General features: G+C 47.9%; 1 protein-coding gene across 2 annotated transcripts in view; it reads right to left on the reverse strand.

Annotated features, from left to right (window-relative positions):
• Positions 1–20,266, reverse strand: part of RBM18 (RNA binding motif protein 18) — a 320,439-nt gene that overhangs the window by 100,417 nt on the left and 199,756 nt on the right. For both annotated transcript variants that reach the window (XM_069609659.1, XM_069609660.1), the window contains exon 5: positions 14,460–14,545. In XM_069609659.1, the coding sequence (XP_069465760.1) occupies positions 14,460–14,545 (86 nt within the window). The remainder of the gene's footprint in view (positions 1–14,459; positions 14,546–20,266) is intronic.

Consider the following 20,266-nt stretch of genomic DNA (forward strand, 5'->3'; position numbering starts at 1 on the left):
CCCTGGTAGGCATCCCAACCCCAGATGAGAGGGTTACCCGTCCCATCTCAACATGACCAGATCACTAGCTTTGTCACACTGGTTGTCCAAACAAGAATTTGCCAACTTTCCACATAATTGTGGTAGACCAAATGGGATCTGGCCCCATTGTTTCCTATGGGAGAGCTTTTGGAAACTTCTTAAACTGCTTCAAAGTGACTTGCAAAACATAAAAACCTGATCCATTTTTCTTTGGTGCCCATGGGGCCCTGGAGTTCATAGAACAAAGAATGTCATTTTAGACTGTACCAGTCTTGTATTACAGGATGGTGTATAATAAACAGGAAAAGTGTGTTGTTACAATAACCACAAGTGGTTTTATTGTTTATAAACGGGCCCTGTACTGCATTTCTAATTGTACTTACTGTTGACTGGCCGTTTGGGTCAGTTTCCTATATTGATCACCGTTTATGTTAGACTCCTAGATCGTGTTTCATGGGGCAAAGTGGAATACATTTTTAGTAGGGGCATGCTATATACTTACTTTGTTAGAATCTATAAAAATTATTAAAGTTCTTATTTGATTGTGTTATATCCAAACACAATACTAAATGTATGAATGTATTAATGTATGTATGTATGTCGATAGATTTATGGACAGTATACTATAGGTGGTGTAAATTTGTGGTGTAAGTTGTAGCAAATCCCTCGAAGTCATAACTTTTCCCCCAGAGGGGAATCCGTCCCAGAGGGCCAGGGAGGTGAGGCTGCTACCCGATAGTCCCCCTGGGGGTGGTACTCAGTGGGAGGATCCCATGGGAGGGGACCCCCTCTGTGGAAGAAGTAAAGACTATCAAGGGAGAATGCGGTATGTTAACCACCATTTATTTTATTTATTTATATATTTGTAAAGCGCTGGAAGCCCGCGGGCATCAGAGCGCTGACAAGGAGACAGGACAACGAATAGTGAAAAACAGGACACAGTGTGAATTGACAGATTTCCTCATGAACGATTTGGCCTGTTTCGCAGAGTTAATGCCGACAGACATTACTCGCCTAACAACATAAGTAGGGCCCAAGCACCCCCACGCCCTCAGCCTCCTCTTTACTCTGCTAGTTACCTCATACATAGCAGCCCTTTATATCAGGTAGACGATACTGTGATGAGGAAGAGTGAGGCAAGAGTAAGAATGGATGACTACAAAAGTACTGACATGAGAAAGAACAGACTAATGAAGTGCCCTATGCGGAACCAATACAAACATACGAGCTATCCGCGGCTCGAGAGTCAATCCGCCATAAAAACTGACCAAGTACTCCTCAGTGTCAGTCCAGCCCCAGAGGAGCATCGAGCGGGGGAGCGAAGCCACGCAGAGAGGAAGTGATACAGACCCGAACACCTTGAATGGGAAGGCGGGAGCCAAGAAGGTGGAGAAGAGGCAAGACTTAGCTGAAGGCTGGGGAACTAGATGTCTGGTGGCAGCCATCCGAGTGGCCCAGTCGGGACTCGAAGTGCAGAGAGGAACCAGCGTGGTGGAGCCACCAAGAGCAGACCGCGAGAGCCAAGGAGAAGCTTCCTAGTGTTGGAGGACAAGAACCCTTACGGACGAAGTTGAAAGGTACGCAGAGGGGATCCGGGAAGGCACTAGGAGACTGCAGAGGCTGTGGTTGTGAGGAAGTACAGAACCATCTTCCTTGTTCCAGTGGGACTAACGGAGAAATCAAATAAGAACATTGGGTGAAAGAACACACCAGAGAGACCCGAAGAGGGACCCAAATAATGAGAACCGAAGAATTGCACATGCAAGATAACGCCTGGCAGGTTAGTGAACCGGGGCTACGTAAGAGACATTACAAAGCTAATAAGGGTGTTTGGGTCCCACATAACAGGAAGAGAAGACCTCGGGATGAGAAGGGCATCCTTTGGAAAAAGACAGCAGAAGACCTCGGGAGGAGAAAGAGATCCTTTGGCACAAGTTATGAGAAGACCAGAGGAAGGAAGATGCATCCTTTGGCCGAAATCCAGATAATACCGACGCTATTGCAAGAGAAGCTAAAAAGACTTGGCGAAGGGAGACCCCTTTACAAATCTTGTTGTGGAACTATAAGTAAAACACCTAAGAAGGTCTGGGGAAGAGAGACCTCCTCTCATCGGTGTGGAACTGTCACGCACTCACACCTACATCTCAGGGTTCCCAGTACCCCTCCATTGCTCCCGATTCCCCCAGTTGTCATGCCCGGTTCCGGGACTCGCATGGGTCCTCCCCAATTTCCTGTGTGCCAATACGTGTGCTTCAACCTACAGTCCGCTCGCGGAGACGCCCACTTCAGTGGCGAGTTCCGTTGCAGTTACGGGACCGGTTTCGTGCTTCGCTTCCGCATGCCACGACCAACGCTCGTCACCCACGTGATGCGGTCATGATCCACAGGATCAGAAGGATAAGCATACGTGGTGTAATTGCGGGTCACGTGTCCGGAAGGACGCGCTCACGTGATGCGCGTATGTGTCACATGTCCAGGAAGTCCAGGAAGTGAAGGAAGCGCCAGTATTTAAACAGCCGCATCGGAACACTCTATGCTTCAGAGCTGTTTAATTTGGACACTGTTCGGCGCTAAGGATATTGACTTTTGGATTGCCTGGAAACCGACCTCGGATTGAATTAAGGATTTGCTCTCGGACCTCCCTGGCTTTGTCTTCTGGTTTTGTTCGATTTTCTCGTTACGGATCACAGACTGTTTCTTGGACTCCTGCTTGCTCAATCCTTTTGCACTACGTTCTCTGGTTTTCTTGCCCGGACTCTGATATCAGGTGGGCCCGTACACGAAACAACGCCTGACCTATTGGCACACATCCCCTGCTGAGGGGACGCTTGGTGGGTCCCAGAATCCCTACCATAGGTACAGAAGAGTCGTTCATTTGTTATTGTCTGGTTAGTGATTGCGTTTGGGCTTTATAACTTAACCGGTGCTTTCTTTGCAGTGGTCCAGGGTACCCAGAGGTCTGCAGTCCCGGAAGATCATCTCCCACCTGTGGCCTCAAAGGTTTGACTCTCTCTGTGCGGCACTTGTGGACAGAGGACTCTTCTGACTACACGACAGTCAAGACATAGACTGTGAAGCCATCCTGTCGTGTAGTCATGAAGGGGGCTGCGGACAAACTTTTGGCTGCTATGGTACAAGCCATAACCGTGTTATGTGCAGACATGGCCGCATCGAACACTGCCATACACCAGCGTTTGGACAATATCCAAAGCACAAGACATCCCTTGCCCCCCGATGCTGAATTCGGGGATACTCCGTCAAGTTCACAGCCCGTTCCGCCTCCTGTGTCACCTCCCCAGAACCCCCTACCGGTGGTACTTCCTTCTCCTTTTCCATTGGCTGCCCCCGAGAGGTATCATGGGGACCCCAGTAAATTCAGGACCTTCCTGAATCAGTGTAAATTACATTTTTTGTGTAGACCCCAGGCCTTTCCAGACTCAACCACTAAAGCAGCATTTACCCTCTCCCATTTAGCCGGTACAGCCGCCGCCTGGGCTAACCCCCTCTTAGAGAACGACAACCCAGCCCTTTATGACTTTGATCTACTAGTCACGGAGATGTCTCGGGTGTTGGATACACGCCACAAAGTACAGTCCCGAGACCTAGAACGCCTGGATTTAGGGGAAGGGAGAGGACCCCTAATCGAGTATATCACAAGATTCAATCAGCTCGTAGCAGAGACGTCTTGGCCCGAGAGTAAAAATGCCGTCGTGTTTTATAGGGGCCTGAACAATGCCATGAAGGACGTCCTTGCTGTTGTTCCCTCCTTGCCAACCTCATTTCAGGACTTAGTTGACTTAGCCTTACAGGTAGACGCCCGGCGCTCGGAACGCAGGGCTGAGGCCGGGTTTGCCCATGCTCCAACGCCATCTGTCACCCCAGCTACCTCCAATACTACTCAGGAACCCATGCAGATAGGGGCCATACAAAGCCCGATCACACCCACAGAGAGAGAGCGCAGGAGGGTGGACAATGCATGCTATTATTGTGGGCTAACCGGTCATTATGTCAAGGAGTGTCCTCGTCGGCCAAAACTCAAGACCTCAGGTTTTCGGACCGCTCGACCCTAGAATCGGGGGTTGGGTCGAGCGCTTCTTGTTTCACCCTGAATCCAATACCCGCTTTCGGTCGCATCAGGCCAATCCATGTGCAAGCCATTATCCAACCCACGCCTGAGGTCTCTCACCAGGTAACGATCATCATAGACTCTGGGGCTACGGGCAATTATATCGACATCGCACTTGCTCATTCCATGAACCTACCCCTTCTGACCAAGACCTGGCCCGAACCAATACAGGCGGTCGACGGAAAATCTCTGATCTCTGGGCCTATTAAGCAACAGACAGCTCCAATGCTCCTGACAATTCAATCTATACACAAGGAAACCCTGAGCTTTGACCTTATTGCAATGCCCCTATTCGGCCTGATATTGGGGATACCTTGGCTCCAGGAACATAACCCGTTGATAGATTGGAAAGCAGGTTCCGTGCACTTTGAATCAGCTCTCTGCCAACATTATTGTCTTCCCGCAATCACCAGGGACACCACACCAGCCCCGGCTTTGGGGGCCATTGCCCATCTGACCCTTGGAGATTCTACAGTCCCCCCGATAGGACACCATACAGTGGGTCTGATTTCCACACTAGTTCCTGTCCAATACCAGGACTATGCCAGGGTGTTTGATCGAGGTTCATCTGAAGTGCTACCACCACACCGCCCCTATGACTGTCCGATAGACCTGATACTTGACAGCACCATTCCCACCGGCCGGATCTATTCCCTATCCCCTGCTGAAGACCTAGTTCTGAAGGAATATATCCAGAAATCCCTCCGCTTAGGTCACATACGCCCTTACACTTCCCCAGAGGCAAGTCCCATCTTCTTCGTCCCCAAAAAAAGAGGGCGATCTACGCCCGTGCGTGGATTATCGCCAGATTAATGCTATCACAGAGAAAAAAACGTTATCCTATTCCCCCCGTTTACGCCCTTGCTTGATCGTCTCACTCACGCATCGGTCTTCACTAAGTTAGACCTTCGCGGGGCCTACAACCTGGTTCGTGTACGCCCTGGCGATGAATGGAAGACCGCCTTTTGCACTCGCTATGGGCTATATGAATACACAGAAATGCCATTTGGCTTATGCAACGCTCCTGCCACGTTCCAGAGGTTTATGAATGACATCTTTTCCGATATCCTGGACGTGTTCGTTGTGGTCTATCTAGACGACATTCTGATTTTCTCTCGGAACCTGAAAGAACACGTACAACATGTACGGGAGGTGCTAACCCGCCTGAAAAAAACACTCTTTGTTCGCCAAACCTGAGAAGTGTCAGATCCATGCCGACACTGGAGTTTCTTGGTTTTCACATCACGCCTGGTGTCAGTTCCATGCAGACACTGGAGTTTCTTGGTTTTCACATCACGCCTGGGGGGTTGGCCATGAACACATCCAAGGTGAGGGCTGTATTAGACTGGCCCGTTCCCAAAACGCTGAAGGCGTTACAATCATTTCTTGGCTTTGCTAATTTCTATAGGTGTTTTATCTCTGGGTTCTCTTCTCTAGTGGCTCCTCTCACCTCTTTGACGAGTCCTTGCAATCCTTTCCTATGGACAGAGACACACCAACAGGCCTTCGAGGTCTTAAAACTAGCATTCACTACCGCTCCTATCCTACAACACCCGGAACCAGAACTGCCATTCATTGTAGAGGCCGACGCATCCTCCTTTGCCTTGGGCGCGGTTTTGTCACAGACATGTCCCACCACCGGCCGGCTTCGCCCCATGGCTTTTCATTCTTGCAAGTTCACCGACGCCGAGGCTCATTACACAGTAACTGAAAAAGAACTGCTGGTAGTCATTGATGCCTTCCGTGTTTGGCGGCATCACCTCTTGGGTGCCAAAAACCGGGTCAGGGTATACTCAGATCACCAGAACCTGCAGGACTTCGCGTCCCTGAAGTGGATCAACAGCAGGCAGGTCAGGTGGCATTTGTTCTTTGCAGCTTTCGATTTTGTCATCAAGCATCGTTCGGGCTCTGCCCACGGAAAGGCTGATGCCTTGTCCCGATCCCCTGGGGGGAGGGGGTTGTGGCCTTGCCGGTATTTCCTGACACGCTCCTAGACTGTGGCAAGGTGGTTTGTTTATGCACCTCGTCTCTGCCATTACTGGAAGCTGTACGGAGGTAGGTTATCCTTCACCCGGACCAATTGTCAGAATGGGACCCTGTGTTTCGTGACGGTCTTCCCTTCGTCTCTGATCGATTATTCCTGCCCACTACAGATACCCGCAACATGGCCCTAGAGTGGTCCCACGACGCCCCTGTTCACGGACACCCCGGCCAATCACATACATTGGCATTATTGAAACTATGGTGCTGGTGGCCGTCCATGAAAAGGGACGTGGAGTGCTACGTCAACACCTGTGCAATCTGCGCCCAATGTAAACATCGTAGGGGTCGCCCTGTGGGTCTCCTCCTTCCCTTGCCTATCCCTCCTAGGCCCTGGCACACATTGACCATGGATTTCATCACCAACTTACCCCGGGTCCAGGGTTTCGACACTGTGGGTAGTAATCAATTCCGTTTCTAAAATGGCTCGCTTTATTCCCTGCAAGGGAATCCCCTCCGCTCCTGCACTGGCTAAATTGTTCTTTGTGAGCATTTTTTGTCTCTTCGGTCTGCCTTCGGTTCTCATTTCTGACAGGGGTTCTCAATTTACATTGCGCTTTTGGCCTGCACTGACCAAACTGCTCGGTATCGACGTCCGCTTCTCGTCGGCATATCATCCCGAGACGGACGGTCAGACCGAGAGGCTCAATCAAACCTTGCAGCAGTACTTACACTGTCTGACCCTGCAACAACAGTCATCATGGCTCCAAGTGGTGCATCTCGCGGAATTCACATATAACAATGCTGTTCATTCTTCCACTGGTTTCTATGTCCTGTATGGTCAGCACCCCCGTGTCTTGCCCATTCCTGATTTGTCTTCCTCCGTCAACCCAGCTGCTGCGGCTTGCGTTAGGGACCTGGCCTCCATCCATGCTCAGACCTCGACCCATCTCCTCGAGGCTCAGGCATCTATGAAGGCGCGGGCCGACACACGACGGGTGATGGCCCCGTTGTATTCAGTGGGGTCCTGCATCTGGTTATCAAATAGGCACTTACGGCTAGTGGGTTGTAGGAAGCTCTTGCCTCACTTTGTAGGTCCTTATGTGGCGTCCCGGGTAATTAACCCTATGGCCTATCGGCTTATTCTCCTGGTTTTCTATGTTTCCGTACCCCCAGTCCGGTCCTACTCGGCTTCGTGCCCCTGGTCCCGGTTTGTCTGGCCTCTCCTGATGTTTGAGATCTCCACGGTCCTGGGCTCCCGTGTTTGTAGGGGTCTCCTTCAGTATCTAGTGGAGTGGTCTGGTTATGGGCCGGAGGAGAGGTCCTGGGTCCCTGCTGTTGATGTCCAAGCTCCCCGCCTGGTGGCCCAGTTCCATAGGGACAATCCTTCCTGCCCACGGGGTCGTGGGCCTTGTGGGGGGGGGGGTGTGTCACGCACTCACACCTACATCTCAGGGTTCCCGATTCCCCCAGTCCTCATACCCGGTTCCGGAACTCACATGTGTCCTCCCCGATTTTGTGTGTGCCAATACGTGTGCTTCAACCTACAGTCCGCTCGCGGAGACGCTCACTTCAGTGGCAAGTTCCGTGGCGGTTACGGGACCGGCTTTGCGCTTCACTTCCTCATGCCACGACCAACGCTCGTCACCCACGTGATGCGGCCACGATCCACGGGATCAGAAGGACACGCATACGTGGTGTAATTGCAGGTCACGTGTCCGGAAGGACACGCTCACGTGATGCGCGTATGTGTCACGTGTCCAGGAAGTGAAGGAAGCGCCAGTATTTAAACAGCCGCATCGGAACACTCGATGCTTCACAGCTGTTTAATTTGGACACTGTTCGGCGGTAAGGATATTGACTTTTTGATTGCCTGGAAACCGACCTCGGATTGAATTAAGGATTTGCGCTCAGACCTCCCTGGCTTTGTCTTCTGGTTTTGTTTGATTTTCTCGTTACGGATCACGCACGGTTTCTTGGACTCCTGCTTGCTCAATCCTTTTGCACTACGTTCTCTGGTCTTCTTGCCCGGACTCTGATATCAGGTGGGCCCGGTACACAAAACAACGCCTGACCTATTGGCACACATCCCCTGCTGAGAGGACGCTTAGTGGGTCCCGGAATCCCTACTATAGGTACAGAAGAGTCATCACTGCCCCTGTTGGTAAGACCCTTCCATTTGTTATTGTCTGGTTAGTGATTGCTGTTTGGGCTTCATAACTTAACTGGTGTTTTCTTTGCAGTGGTCCAGGCTTCCCAGAGGTCTGCAGTTCCGGAAGATCATCTTCCACCTGTGGCCTCAAATGTTGTACAGGAAGTACTTTTGACTCTCTCTGTGCGGCACTTGTGGACAAAGGACTCTTCTGACTACACGACAGTCAAGACACAACAGGAACAATACAGAGAAACTTGTTAATAAGTGGAAGAAGGATATTTCCCCACTATTCACAAAGTGCGTAAAAATCATCCCAATGAATGGAGCTACCGTTCTGGAGTCCAGGTGTAGCCTACATTATCATTTTCCTTTGAAGTGTAAGGGACGGAAATAGGTTTGGGACACAGGACAGTGGAGCATTTGTTTTTGACGGACACTCTGACACTATCCTTAGTTTTGTTTGAGGAAGGGGAAACCCCTCTTAGTTATAGGGAAAGATAAGGTTTTTTTTTTATTTCTGTTTATGTCAACAAGCATGCGACCTCTGTCTCCCCAGTCTACCTCTGCACCCTTACAAAATGTATAGAACTAACTGGACTATCCCCTACTAAGTGTGAATGAACCCCAACTGCTGTGCTACGTTACCCATTGAGAGAGTGTTGGTCTAACTTGGTGGGCACCCCATTCTTCCACTCTGTATAGTTCTCTATACACCCCACACTGGAGCACTGTGGAAAAACATCTTTAACATACACAAACTGGGGGGGGGGGGCACTTCCTGCATAGTTCTGCCAGAATCTTCCAAAGCCTGCACCAGACCACCAACAAACACCCTTTTACCCATGTCCCAAAGTCGGCCATTCAGGACAAACTGCTCCATGTTCACTCCAGCACAGGTCCTCTCCTTTCAGCTACCACCGCCACCTGAGGCCTGGCCTGATTGTGTTGAAGGCGACTTGGAGGGATCTCCCTGCGAATCCAGAATATGACACAGGACTGCCCTGGATGAAAGTTCCAGAGGAACATGGAGGGGCCTTTGTAGATCAGCTGCTGGAAAGAGGTGCATTCAACAAGACACTCGCTTTGATCCCTGTGACATAGAACATGAGTCCCTGCTGGTAAGAAGGGTAATTTAGAAACGCTTCCATAATAAAAGCCACTTCTATTGAATCCTTTGATTTTTATTTATAAAAAAAATCAAATACAGGAGCACGACTGTATTTTGTGCTATAAAAAAAAACAGGCTTGATTTTTTGAAAAAGGCACAGACGGGACCAAAAATTACTGGGGGTTGGGGTGGGAGGCACAAATATGTAGGGGAGCAGATCGATGGTTTGCATATTCTAGTTGTCCATTGGTGCTTTATGCAGCACCTACAGGGGAGTTTTCTGGTCCAGTCTGTTGTAGGAGCAGAATTTTCCCAACTGCATGGGAGTGAGGGAGAGCCTAACGGATTCGTGAGTAAATACAATTTAAGAACTGCATAATGTAGAATGTACACTATGTGTTTAGGCTGCGGTATTGATCCATTTGCACCGTAAAGGGAAACCAGTCCAGAAATATTGGTGGGACGAATACAAACCATTTATTTCTAGCGTAGATATGTCACTGTGCACATGTTCTTCAAAATAATTCGAATTAAGAATCCGATTAAATTCCTTCATCAAATGTCTTCATGGATGTGAAGTTGGCCACATTTTCTTGTCTAACACCATATTCAGCAACTCCACCCCACACTCCAACACATTTCTTGAATACACTCCATTGCAGCCAGCTCTGCGCCCAACCCAACTCAACAAAACTAGCCCCTGCACAGACCTAGTACACAAACCCCCAAACAGTTTTTTCCAAATGAAAAGCTCATTCACCTTGGAAGTTCACAATTTGCACTTTTTGTAAGCAGTCTTATTTTTTCCAACTTTTGTTTTCAGAGTGTTCACATTCCCACAGTCCGCTTTTTCTATTTTACTGTCTGCTTCAGTCCAACTTCATCTCCTTATTCTTAAAATCAATCTAACAACCACATCCACCAAGTCTTCTATATTGCCCACATCAATGACGTTTAGCCAAACATTAACTCATCTCCCACTTGTACTCGTTTCAACTCTGAGCCTAAAACCTCACCCCTTTGCCATGGCCACAATTCTTGCGAGGGAGTCAAAGATTAAGTCTATGCATAGTAAAATTGCAAAAAGGAAGGAAGGGCAGGATCAGTAACAAAATGATGGGCAACGGTTGAAGGGAGAATTGAGAAAGTGACGACTGCATTGATTGAATTTGGTGTCCTGAGCTGGATGGAAATTGGTCATCTGCCCAAGTGAGAAAACTGCTCAGCCAGTGGGTTAAAGAGGATGGTCCATTCATGTTACAGAAAGGAATAGGACAATGTTGAGGGTTGCAGCAGATTATTGTGCACACACAATGGCGATCCAGTGTCAAACCCGGGTCCCATACATGGAGAGTACAAAGAACTGAATGAGCGCACGTGACTTGGAAAGTTTCAGGAAACGGGCCATTTGCTCATTGAGTGCAAACAGCGTTTGGGCGAAAAACAGCATATCATCTCATTCCATAGTAAATGTCTAGGAGTAGGCATTATTTTGTTAAGATGGATGTTCATGATGGACGCCAAAAGAGGCATCCATTATGGATGAGGTGGCGCAGATGAGCTCACAAGACCATATCAAGCACAGAGAAGTTCCTAGGAATGCATTCTCCCTCTGAAGGAAACCTGCGCTGCTGCACGTGCCCAATGGTCCAAGCAAGGTTGGGCTGTGGAAGGAAATGGCACATTCGGCATGAGTGAAGAGATGTCTGGAAAATTGCAGAGGCCCTGGTTATTTATTTATACCAGAAAAGGAGACCGTGCCTGTTGAGCCAGGGTGCAGAAAGTGTGCAATGCTTGCTTCTCCAACAGTTACAGACTCGAAACTTGTGTTCAATCAAATGTGATGCAGCTCCCACTGCTTTTCTCAGAGCTCTAAGGCATTCAGATCAAAGAACCCACTGAATATTCCGGGAATTGGAGACATTGCAAAAATGCAGTGTAGAGAGCAAACTTCAAACCGTAAACTAAGATCAACACAGTGCAAAATACGAAATAGAGCTTTAGCAGGTGCACAAAACACGGACAGAGAAGTGCAGACAGTGCTGCTGGTTTAAATCCTATAAATAGCCTTTTTGACCCACAGAAAAAAAAGTGCTATTGCCAGCCAGTTTTGCACTCCCGCTGCTGAAAATGAATGAACAATAATTCATGAATGCTTCTATTCTATTCTGCCAACAAGGTAATTGCGCTATCTTCTGTGAACGTGTTTGAGATGCCCACTTGTCTGTTGCAATTAGGCTTCTTTTGAATCTTCCAATCTTACAACCAGAATAACTCTGCCAGGAAAGAAGAAGAAAAAACTTTGGAGTTCTGCACTTCCTCCTTTCAGAAATTATGAACAATGGACTTTACAGCCCACTGTTAAATGCTGTCGTCAGACAATTTTCTGGACGGTTTCACTGCAAGCAAAGTCATGAGGCCATCTTCCCATTCATTTCGAACGTGATTTTATTTTGTACAGCCAAGCATGCCGGAGCGGACCACAAACGGGTGAAGCCTTGCTGTACAAAAACACCACTTCTACATTAATAAAAGTGAAAATGTATGTGTTTATGGCTTGGCGACGCGTTGTTCCTTGTACAATTCCACACCGTTTAACCGATCTACACCAAATTTGGCATAGTTACGTGTTCCGATCCTCCCAACATTAGTTGCTACAGAACATTTGGACACACTGCCCCTTTCCCTGGATTTCAGCACCTTCACCCATGAGACGGTTGGCTGAAATCAGCAAAACATCAATGCGGTCATAGAAGTACTGGTCTCGACACGAGGAACAAAACCGGTCTCGACACGAGGAACAAAATTCGAGGTCGCAAACCATGTTTAAAGGCCCTAGGATGCACGATTTCAGAGATATTTGCATCGCAATGAACTGCACCATGCCAGGGTGAGGCAACAGGTGGGGAGAGCACAGAATGTGCCAGTATGCAGAAGCACACCACTCTCACCCCCCCCCCCCAAAAACATCGGCACATGGGTATGTCAACCAGCCACACGCGCCCATTCTCAGTGCAGTTTACTTCAGAGTACAAAGCACATCAGGCAATAAGCCAATCGGAACAGCGACCTACAGGATCATTGATTTTCAACAATTGATGTGTCATCATGTCGTCTACAGAACCCGTTTGGAAAATGGGTACTTTTTGCTAGTTCTATATAGTTTTGAAATTCTAACTCTTTTTGCTTTCACTTTGTATCTAGTGTCAGCATTTGTCCATATAAAAAACAAATACAGCCCTGTGAAAAATGTCATATCCAGTCAGTACCCACAGGAAAACCTCAGCAAATTATTGTGGGCAAACTTTAACAGCCATCAACGGAAATCCATGGTTAATTGTTGGCTGTGAAGGATCAAACATAAGCACATGGTACATTCATAAAGCTGTTTACAAACCATGCTGAACCGTACGAGATTATCTAAAATACCGTTTCGAATGTCGCAAATTTTAAAATGTTCCATTTGGCCAGAAATTTGGATGAACTGAATGGATTTTCCATAATTTAGCAGAATTTTGAAAATGCATTACATGCAGGTCGGGCAAAACACTCGTACCATTGGTTTCAGTGGCCCATCTGGGTATACATGTGTGCACATTTCTTTATATACAGTGACAAGCTGTACAAGGGGTTACACACTTGCACGATGCCCACGCTAAAGAAGAAATAAAGGCATCAAACTGGCTCCCCTGCTTAGCAAGAGGTTTTCAATTGTAAAATCAGATGTCAGCAGAGCAGAGGGACCTAGATTCACACATTAAATAGCACCAAGACTTCCAGGGGAATGTAGAACGACAAAACAGACAGGATTTTATTTCTGATGAGCCACAGATGTACATGTCGCTTACGGAGCCGAACTGCAGGGGCGATGCCAACATACACCATGGTTTCAAAATTGCCACACCAAATAACACATTAATACGCACAATTTGCAGTGACAATGTGTGATTAACTGGTGCAATGTCAAGCCAGTTTCATTGGTACTTTGCCATGGCCTCCCCAGTAAAACACATTGTCATGCAACTTAAAGCCTTGCCCCAAAACACAGCCCCACCATTATGCCTCACACCAACACATTGCTAGCCAAAACGTCCATGCCCTTTCACTTTCCCAGGTGCTCTGTATCCCTTCCATATTGCTCTCCAGATGTTCCTTGCCCTTTTCACATAGCCCCAGACAGTTTTCACATTGCCTCAGCCTCCTAACCCCATCCTCCCACACATCCGCCCAAACACACCTACCCTGCTTTTTCTGCACCCGCAGCCACTGGTTTCCTCCTGGTAGGGCGGCCACGAAGTAGAAAGCAGGGCTAGATGTCAATCACTCATCTCCCCGATTTATGACTCCTGGATAGGCAACTGGACTCTAATGGGCTTTACTGTAAGGCTGAAAAGGGTTCATAGCACTGCCTCTATGCAAAGAGAGACAGGGCCAGCGTCGTGGCACCGACCAAAAGCTAGATCACAAGATCACAGGAGGCACCGACCAACAGCTACTTTATTTCCCCATTATGGACACCGGGGATAGGGAGGTGGGGAGAAGGCTGGGGAAGTGCAGACCGAGTGGGATGGTCCTAGCTCCAAATCTCCCAACAGTATCTGGTAGACCCTAAAGAACCTCGAAGACAGAAGCCATTCTGACCCTTTGTATTTTAATGAACACCCCTGGGCTTACAACCCGAGTCACCGTTTTTTTGTGGCGGGCCACCCCGTCACAAAAAAATACAAACTACTCACCAATGAGTGCAGTTCGGCCAGCATTAGTCTTGATCACACAAGGGCAAATGCACATGTTCTTTAAGTGCCTGTTCAAGCACAGCAATGCTGCCTATATGGGGTGCACTGCAATGCAGGGCCCTCAGCTTCATGGTACCAATGTTTTTGGAGGTGTTTAGTTTTACCAACTCCTAATAATGAATGGTTCGGACACTTTTCAACCACCCATTAGGGGCCAGATGTCACGTCTTGTGCCATTATATATGAGCTAGAACTGTTCTGTTAGAGAGGTTTTTGTGATCATAATCAGAATATGTGGTTTACTTCCCAGACTGTTCACGTGAGTATATTTACCTTAAATTAGACTGTGTTGGCTCAGTACTGGATGAGGGCTCAAGGCTGATTGGAAGAATTTTTTCGCTCTTGTGGTTGTCGTATCTCTGTAGGTAAGCAAGAATAAGGGACACAGATGTCAAAGATCCAACAATGCACGTTAAACACCACATGCTTAGACTTTCTCTCATAAATCCACCAAATTGTACTTCTGTGACATTCTACACATTATTGCACCACTAGACTGCAACTTGGCATGATCAGCGCCACTAAAAATCATTGCTACAGAGATATTAATTAAATGTATATAGCACTTTCATCAACACGGTGTGCTGTATTTAAAGATGTACACAAATAACTGGATTAGCAGAAGCTAAATAAGAGGAAACCATTTTCAGGAAAGGGTACATGGACAAGATGTGCTAGAAAAGAGTTTAAAAAAACAAGAGGAAGAAGACTAAACAGAAAGAATGAGCATTCCACGGTTTTGGGGAATAGTAAAGTGGAACCAGGTTAGTGCAGAAAGAGCATGAGGACGGGTTAGATGGAACAGGAATATAATTAGGGGTCTAGAAGCAAGCCAAAGAAGTAACATTCAGGACTATAGAATGGAGGAATCTGAAAACAGAGAAAGGGAGACTGAAGACGAGAAAGATATGGAAGGCAGAGACACGAAATGAGCAGGGGAGATGTGATGGGGAAGCTTAAATTAAATCAGAGGAGTCCATGGGGGCAAGAGAATAGATCTGGAAAAAAATAATAATTAGAGAGGTGTGAAAAAAAGTATCCATTTTCCAAACACTTTGAAAGTTCTGTATGAGGCTGAACAGTTTGGTGCACCACAATATACTACAAGTTCATCACAAATCCTTTCAGGAAAGAACCCAGTAATGTTACAAGTTCTGCTCAAATGATCATACACGTACCCACATATCGATGGGGATGTTGTCCCCCACTATCCTATGTACTCTGTTCAACCCAGTCAGACTGTGGTACTACAACATTATTCAGGTGGCCACGATGTAGAATGTTCAGATGAGTGACTACACTTGTCAATGCTCTAGCCTTACAATGAGTTTGTGTGTAAATCCACTGTCACAGATGGGAGGCCAACAGACAACTCAAAGTCAAAGTGTTTCTTTCTCTGCATTGGGTAAAATAAATGTAAAAAAATATATATTTAAAAAGCTGGAAACTGTGTCTAGTAAAGTCCACGGGGAGGGGTTGTACAGTATACACATCTTGGATTGCCTTGCTTTAGGACTGCAGTCCTACAGTCTCCGATGTGTATAGTCATTCTTGGCTAAAGCAAGATTTTGCGTAGGCCCTCCCAGAATGATGGAATACCTAGCATCACAACCCGTGGCGATTTACGCCATCTGGACTGAGATGAGGGCATCAGAATATTTCAACAGCTTTTGAGACCAAAAGTGTCAGGCTTCCTATCCCTCCACTTAACAGAGGTGGTCTGAAAAGGAGTAAGCTGAATGCAGAAAAGAGGTCTCTCTTTTTGGCATCCAATGCAACAACTCCACCCACCAGACAACTGCAGAACCCTCACCCAATCCTACATTTTAAGTGCGATTTCACCTGTAATCATGTTATGGGTCCAAGTCACATCCCAACACATCTCCCTTGCAATTAAAATAAAATGAAATGCTGTAAACCATTTACAACGTCCTTCAACCAGCATGGCACCTTTTCAGTCTAGTGGAGCCAGGCAGATTTACACTACAGTCAGTAATAACTTGAACATTGTCTCATGGAAGTACCAGCGAATCAACATGACTCTGCCGAGACCCAGTATGGTGGTTAGTCTCATGCTCAATTGGCCCCAGAAAGATATGTGCCAAGGTTTATATCCGGGCCAAACAAAGCAGTTGATGGCCCCATTCAGACCATACCTCACCAGGCAAACCAAAGTCCACATTTCTCCTTCCAAAAATACAACACTCTGTTTTACTGCACAAATCCTTTTCACATCCAGGAACATTACACCCTGGCATTTGGGACTTTCCTCGGGCTGTAAACAAGGACTAGCTCACTATCACTTCACTGCTTCACCTTGACCTTATCTTTTAGGTCAAACTGCTCCTTGTAAGCTCCTTTAACCCTTTCCATGGCTCTCATAATGATCCAGCAATTGACAGCAACATTTTCAGCATTACTTAGCCAGCTGGGATGGAGCAGAGTAACGGGCCCTCTCCCCTTCAGCAAAGCAAATGGTGATAGCCTGATGTTTAAGAATCTCCCTCCACGCACAGCAACAACTCAACGCTAGTCTAGTTGAATCACATTCTTGAGCATCCAGTTTGCTTGCTCCACCAAGTCATTGACCTGGAAGTGGCATAAGGCTGTCTTGGTCTACCTATGGCAGCCCTATGAAGGAAAAGCTGACGGCTTGCATGGCAAACCGCAACCCATTCTCAGTTACAATTGTCAGATACAGTGGGAATACCTCTCAAGAACTTGATTTCTATGTGTGGGATATATTGACCCACTCAGCAGAATTCCCATCCATAACTAAGCTGCACTTCAGCAGAACCAGCAAAATGGCTGCGCTAGCTCCTGTGAACACCATTGCCTCGCATCAAAACAACGTTTTGCAGCTAGAAAAGGATGGCTGCACTGTTTTGCCAAACACCATTGGGCAAGTTGGAACAGGGAGCAGCCCGAGAAAGGCTGCCAGGGTGTGTTCTTGTGTGTACTAAAGGAGCAAAGTGCTTCGCTGCTTTGCTGCTAGCCCAAAAGTTCCCAGTGAAACAGGGAAATTCTTTACATTTAAAATGATGCCGTTCTGATGCTCTTTTCATCTGTTCTACATTACGCTGCTGTTATAAGTGACGCCCTGCCATGCCCATCCATATTCAGATTGTGCCCCAGTAGGAGAGAGCATTATTCCTGAATGGCAGGCTGTGTCAGACCAGATCCTGGAAATCAACAGCTTTACTTTCAGCTGCACAGAAAAACACGACTTTTGGGCTAAAAAATGTCAAAAATCACTGCTTCAATGTTGGGAAGTAAGAAGGAAGAGAACATCTTTTGAAATGGTCAGCCCAGCAGACTTCACCATAGGTTAAAATGCGCTTTTGCAAATAAGGAAAAAGGCCCGTATTAAAAGTGTAATGTTGAAAGAAGGCCCTGTCTTGGCCTAGCAATGTAAAATTGGTTTTGCTGCGAAACATGCATGGGATGTTTTATTTCAATAGGCTTGCTTCGGATTCAGAACAAAATAAAATATTAAATACAGTGGCTGGACTGTGGAAGCTCCAGGTGTTTCTGCTGACTAAACTAAGGCCTCCCCACAAAAGGAGCCACCATACATTTCTGGGACACATGCATGTTAATTGCTACCTTTGATAACTTTGAATGGACCAAGAGAAAGAAATATCACATGCTCGTCAGACATTTGTCTGGGCTTCAGCTTGAGACAATGGATCTGGGACACCCATGTGTGAAGTGGGGGAAGTGGCAATACACCTTCAATCAAACTGGAAACCCCCATGGCCACCCTGGGCTGAACTGATATTTGGTGGTAGCCTGGAAAGACATGACCATATTTGGAGGACAAAGGCAGCCCCATTTGTCTCAAAATACTATTTGATGAATAAACTTTTAAAACTGTTTATTCTGTAACCGGACAGCACAGAAATGTAAAAGTTGGACAGTTTAAGTGTAATTTTTGTGGCTTTTAAACAAGACGTGTTAGCCTGCACTGGCATATTGTGGACAGAAATGGCAGAGAATTGGACATTATGAGGAAAGTGTATATGATGCCACTTTGAAATTCAATATTCACATGCCTTATGACAATATATACAGATGTATAAAGTTATAGAATTTTAGGTAATTCCATTGAAAATCCACAAAAAGGAACAAGTTACTTACCTTGGGTCTGGCATGGATTCACATGCTCATGAATATTCCCCGTCGTCAGGCTGGGAAACCTCGGTAAAGAAAAAACCAGTATCAGTTTCGTTTCTGATCTGTCTTTCGTAGTAATAACCAATCACTGGTCTCTGCGTCATACTGACCACAGCCAATGACTGCCCTCTACCTAAGCACCGCCTCTGGCAGCCATCTTCAGATTTGGAAGCACGTGAAGTGGCAGTATGACCAAGTGAAGAGCCGCAGAGGGGTAGGCGGGAGGGTTCGCATGTGAATCCATGCCAGACCCATGCTGGAGAACAACAGTTACAGGTAAGTAACTTGTTCCTTCTCCAGCATGGGGTCTGGCATGGATTCACATGCTCATGAATAAAGAATACATAGCAGTACACACATGCACAACCACGGGAGGTGGCAAAGGCTCAACATTAAGCATCACATCAACTCAACATTAAGCATCTTACCTCCTCACCAGGCTCACCTCAGGCGAACAGGTTGCGCAGCACTGCTTGGCCGACCCTGGACTCCTCCCTGGAATCCCGGTCGACGCAGTAGAATTTCGTGAAGGTGTGCGTCGACCTCCACGTAGCAGCCCTGCATATGTCCAGCAGGGTCACACCAGATAGGAACGCCGTGGTAGCTGCGATCGCTCTGGTGGAATGGGCTCTCGGACGGCCAGGCAGCGGTCGGTTTGCCAACCGGTGACAGCACATGATACAGCCGGAGAGCCATCTGGAGATGGAAGCCTTCGAGAGAGCCTTCCCCTGATTGACAGGTCCAAAGTTCACAAAGAGTTGTGACGTCTTCCGAAAACCCTTCGTGCGGTCCACGTAGAACTTCAGCGCTCTAGCTACATCCAGCGAGTGCAAAGTCCTCTCAGCCGGCGACGAAGGCGACGGGAAGAACACAGGTAACACCAAGGGTTCGTTGAGATGGAAGTCCGACGGTACCTTGGGCATGAAGGAGGGGTGCGTCCTGAGCACTACCCTCGTGTCGTGGAAAGTCAAGTACGGGGCCTTGCAGGAAAGGGCCTGGATCTCTCCCACTCGTCGTGCGGAGGTGATGGCCACAAGAAAAGCTGTTTTCCACGATAGAAACTTCAACGGGGCCGAGTGCAGAGGCTCGAACGGAGGTCCCATGAGCTTGGTCAGCACCACGTTGAGCTCCCACGCCGGGGCCGGAGCCTTCACCGGCGGGAACGATCTGAACAGTCCCTTCATGAACTCTTTCACCAGACGATGAGACCACAAGGACGTCCGCCCCGTGGTTCTGGTGTATCGGGAGATCGCAGCAAGATGAATCTTGATGGACGCGTGTGCCAGACCAGCTTTGGCCAGCGTCAGCAGGTACGGCAATACTTGGGGAGCCGTAATCCGTAGAGGGTTAATCTTCTGTGCGTGGCACCAGACAGAGAACCTCTTCCATTTGTGTCCGTAGCATTTAAGAGTCGAGGACGCCCTGGCCTTTGCAAGAACCTCTCTGCAATCGGCCGGTATGTCGTATCCTCCAAACTCTAGCGCTGCAGGAGCCAGGCCTGCAAGTTCAGCGACTTCGGGTCGTGGTGGAGGATGGCGCCTCCTTCCCTGGAGAGTAGATCCGCGTCCGCCGGCAGCTTGATCGGCGGGGACGCTGACAAGTCCAGCAAGTCCGGGAACCATATCTGCCTCGGCCACGCAGGTGCGACGAGGATCATCCTGCACCGTGACCTCTTGAGCTGGTTGACGAGCCGGATTAGCAGAGGCAAGGGAGGGAACGCGTAGAGGAACAGGCCCTCCCAGGGGAACGAGAAAGCATCGCCCATGCTCCTCGTCTGGGGAAACCTGCTGGCGAACCTCCGGCACTTGGTGTTTGTCGCCGTCGCGAACAGGTCGATCTGGGGTGTGCCCCACCGTCGGAAGAGGCGATCCACCAGATCCTGCCGTAGTTCCCACTCGTGGCAT

Source organism: Ambystoma mexicanum, chromosome 8, assembly GCF_040938575.1.
Source record: "Ambystoma mexicanum isolate Mex_15411 chromosome 8, UKY_AmexF1_1, whole genome shotgun sequence".
NCBI classification, from domain to species: Eukaryota; Metazoa; Chordata; class Amphibia; order Caudata; family Ambystomatidae; genus Ambystoma; species Ambystoma mexicanum.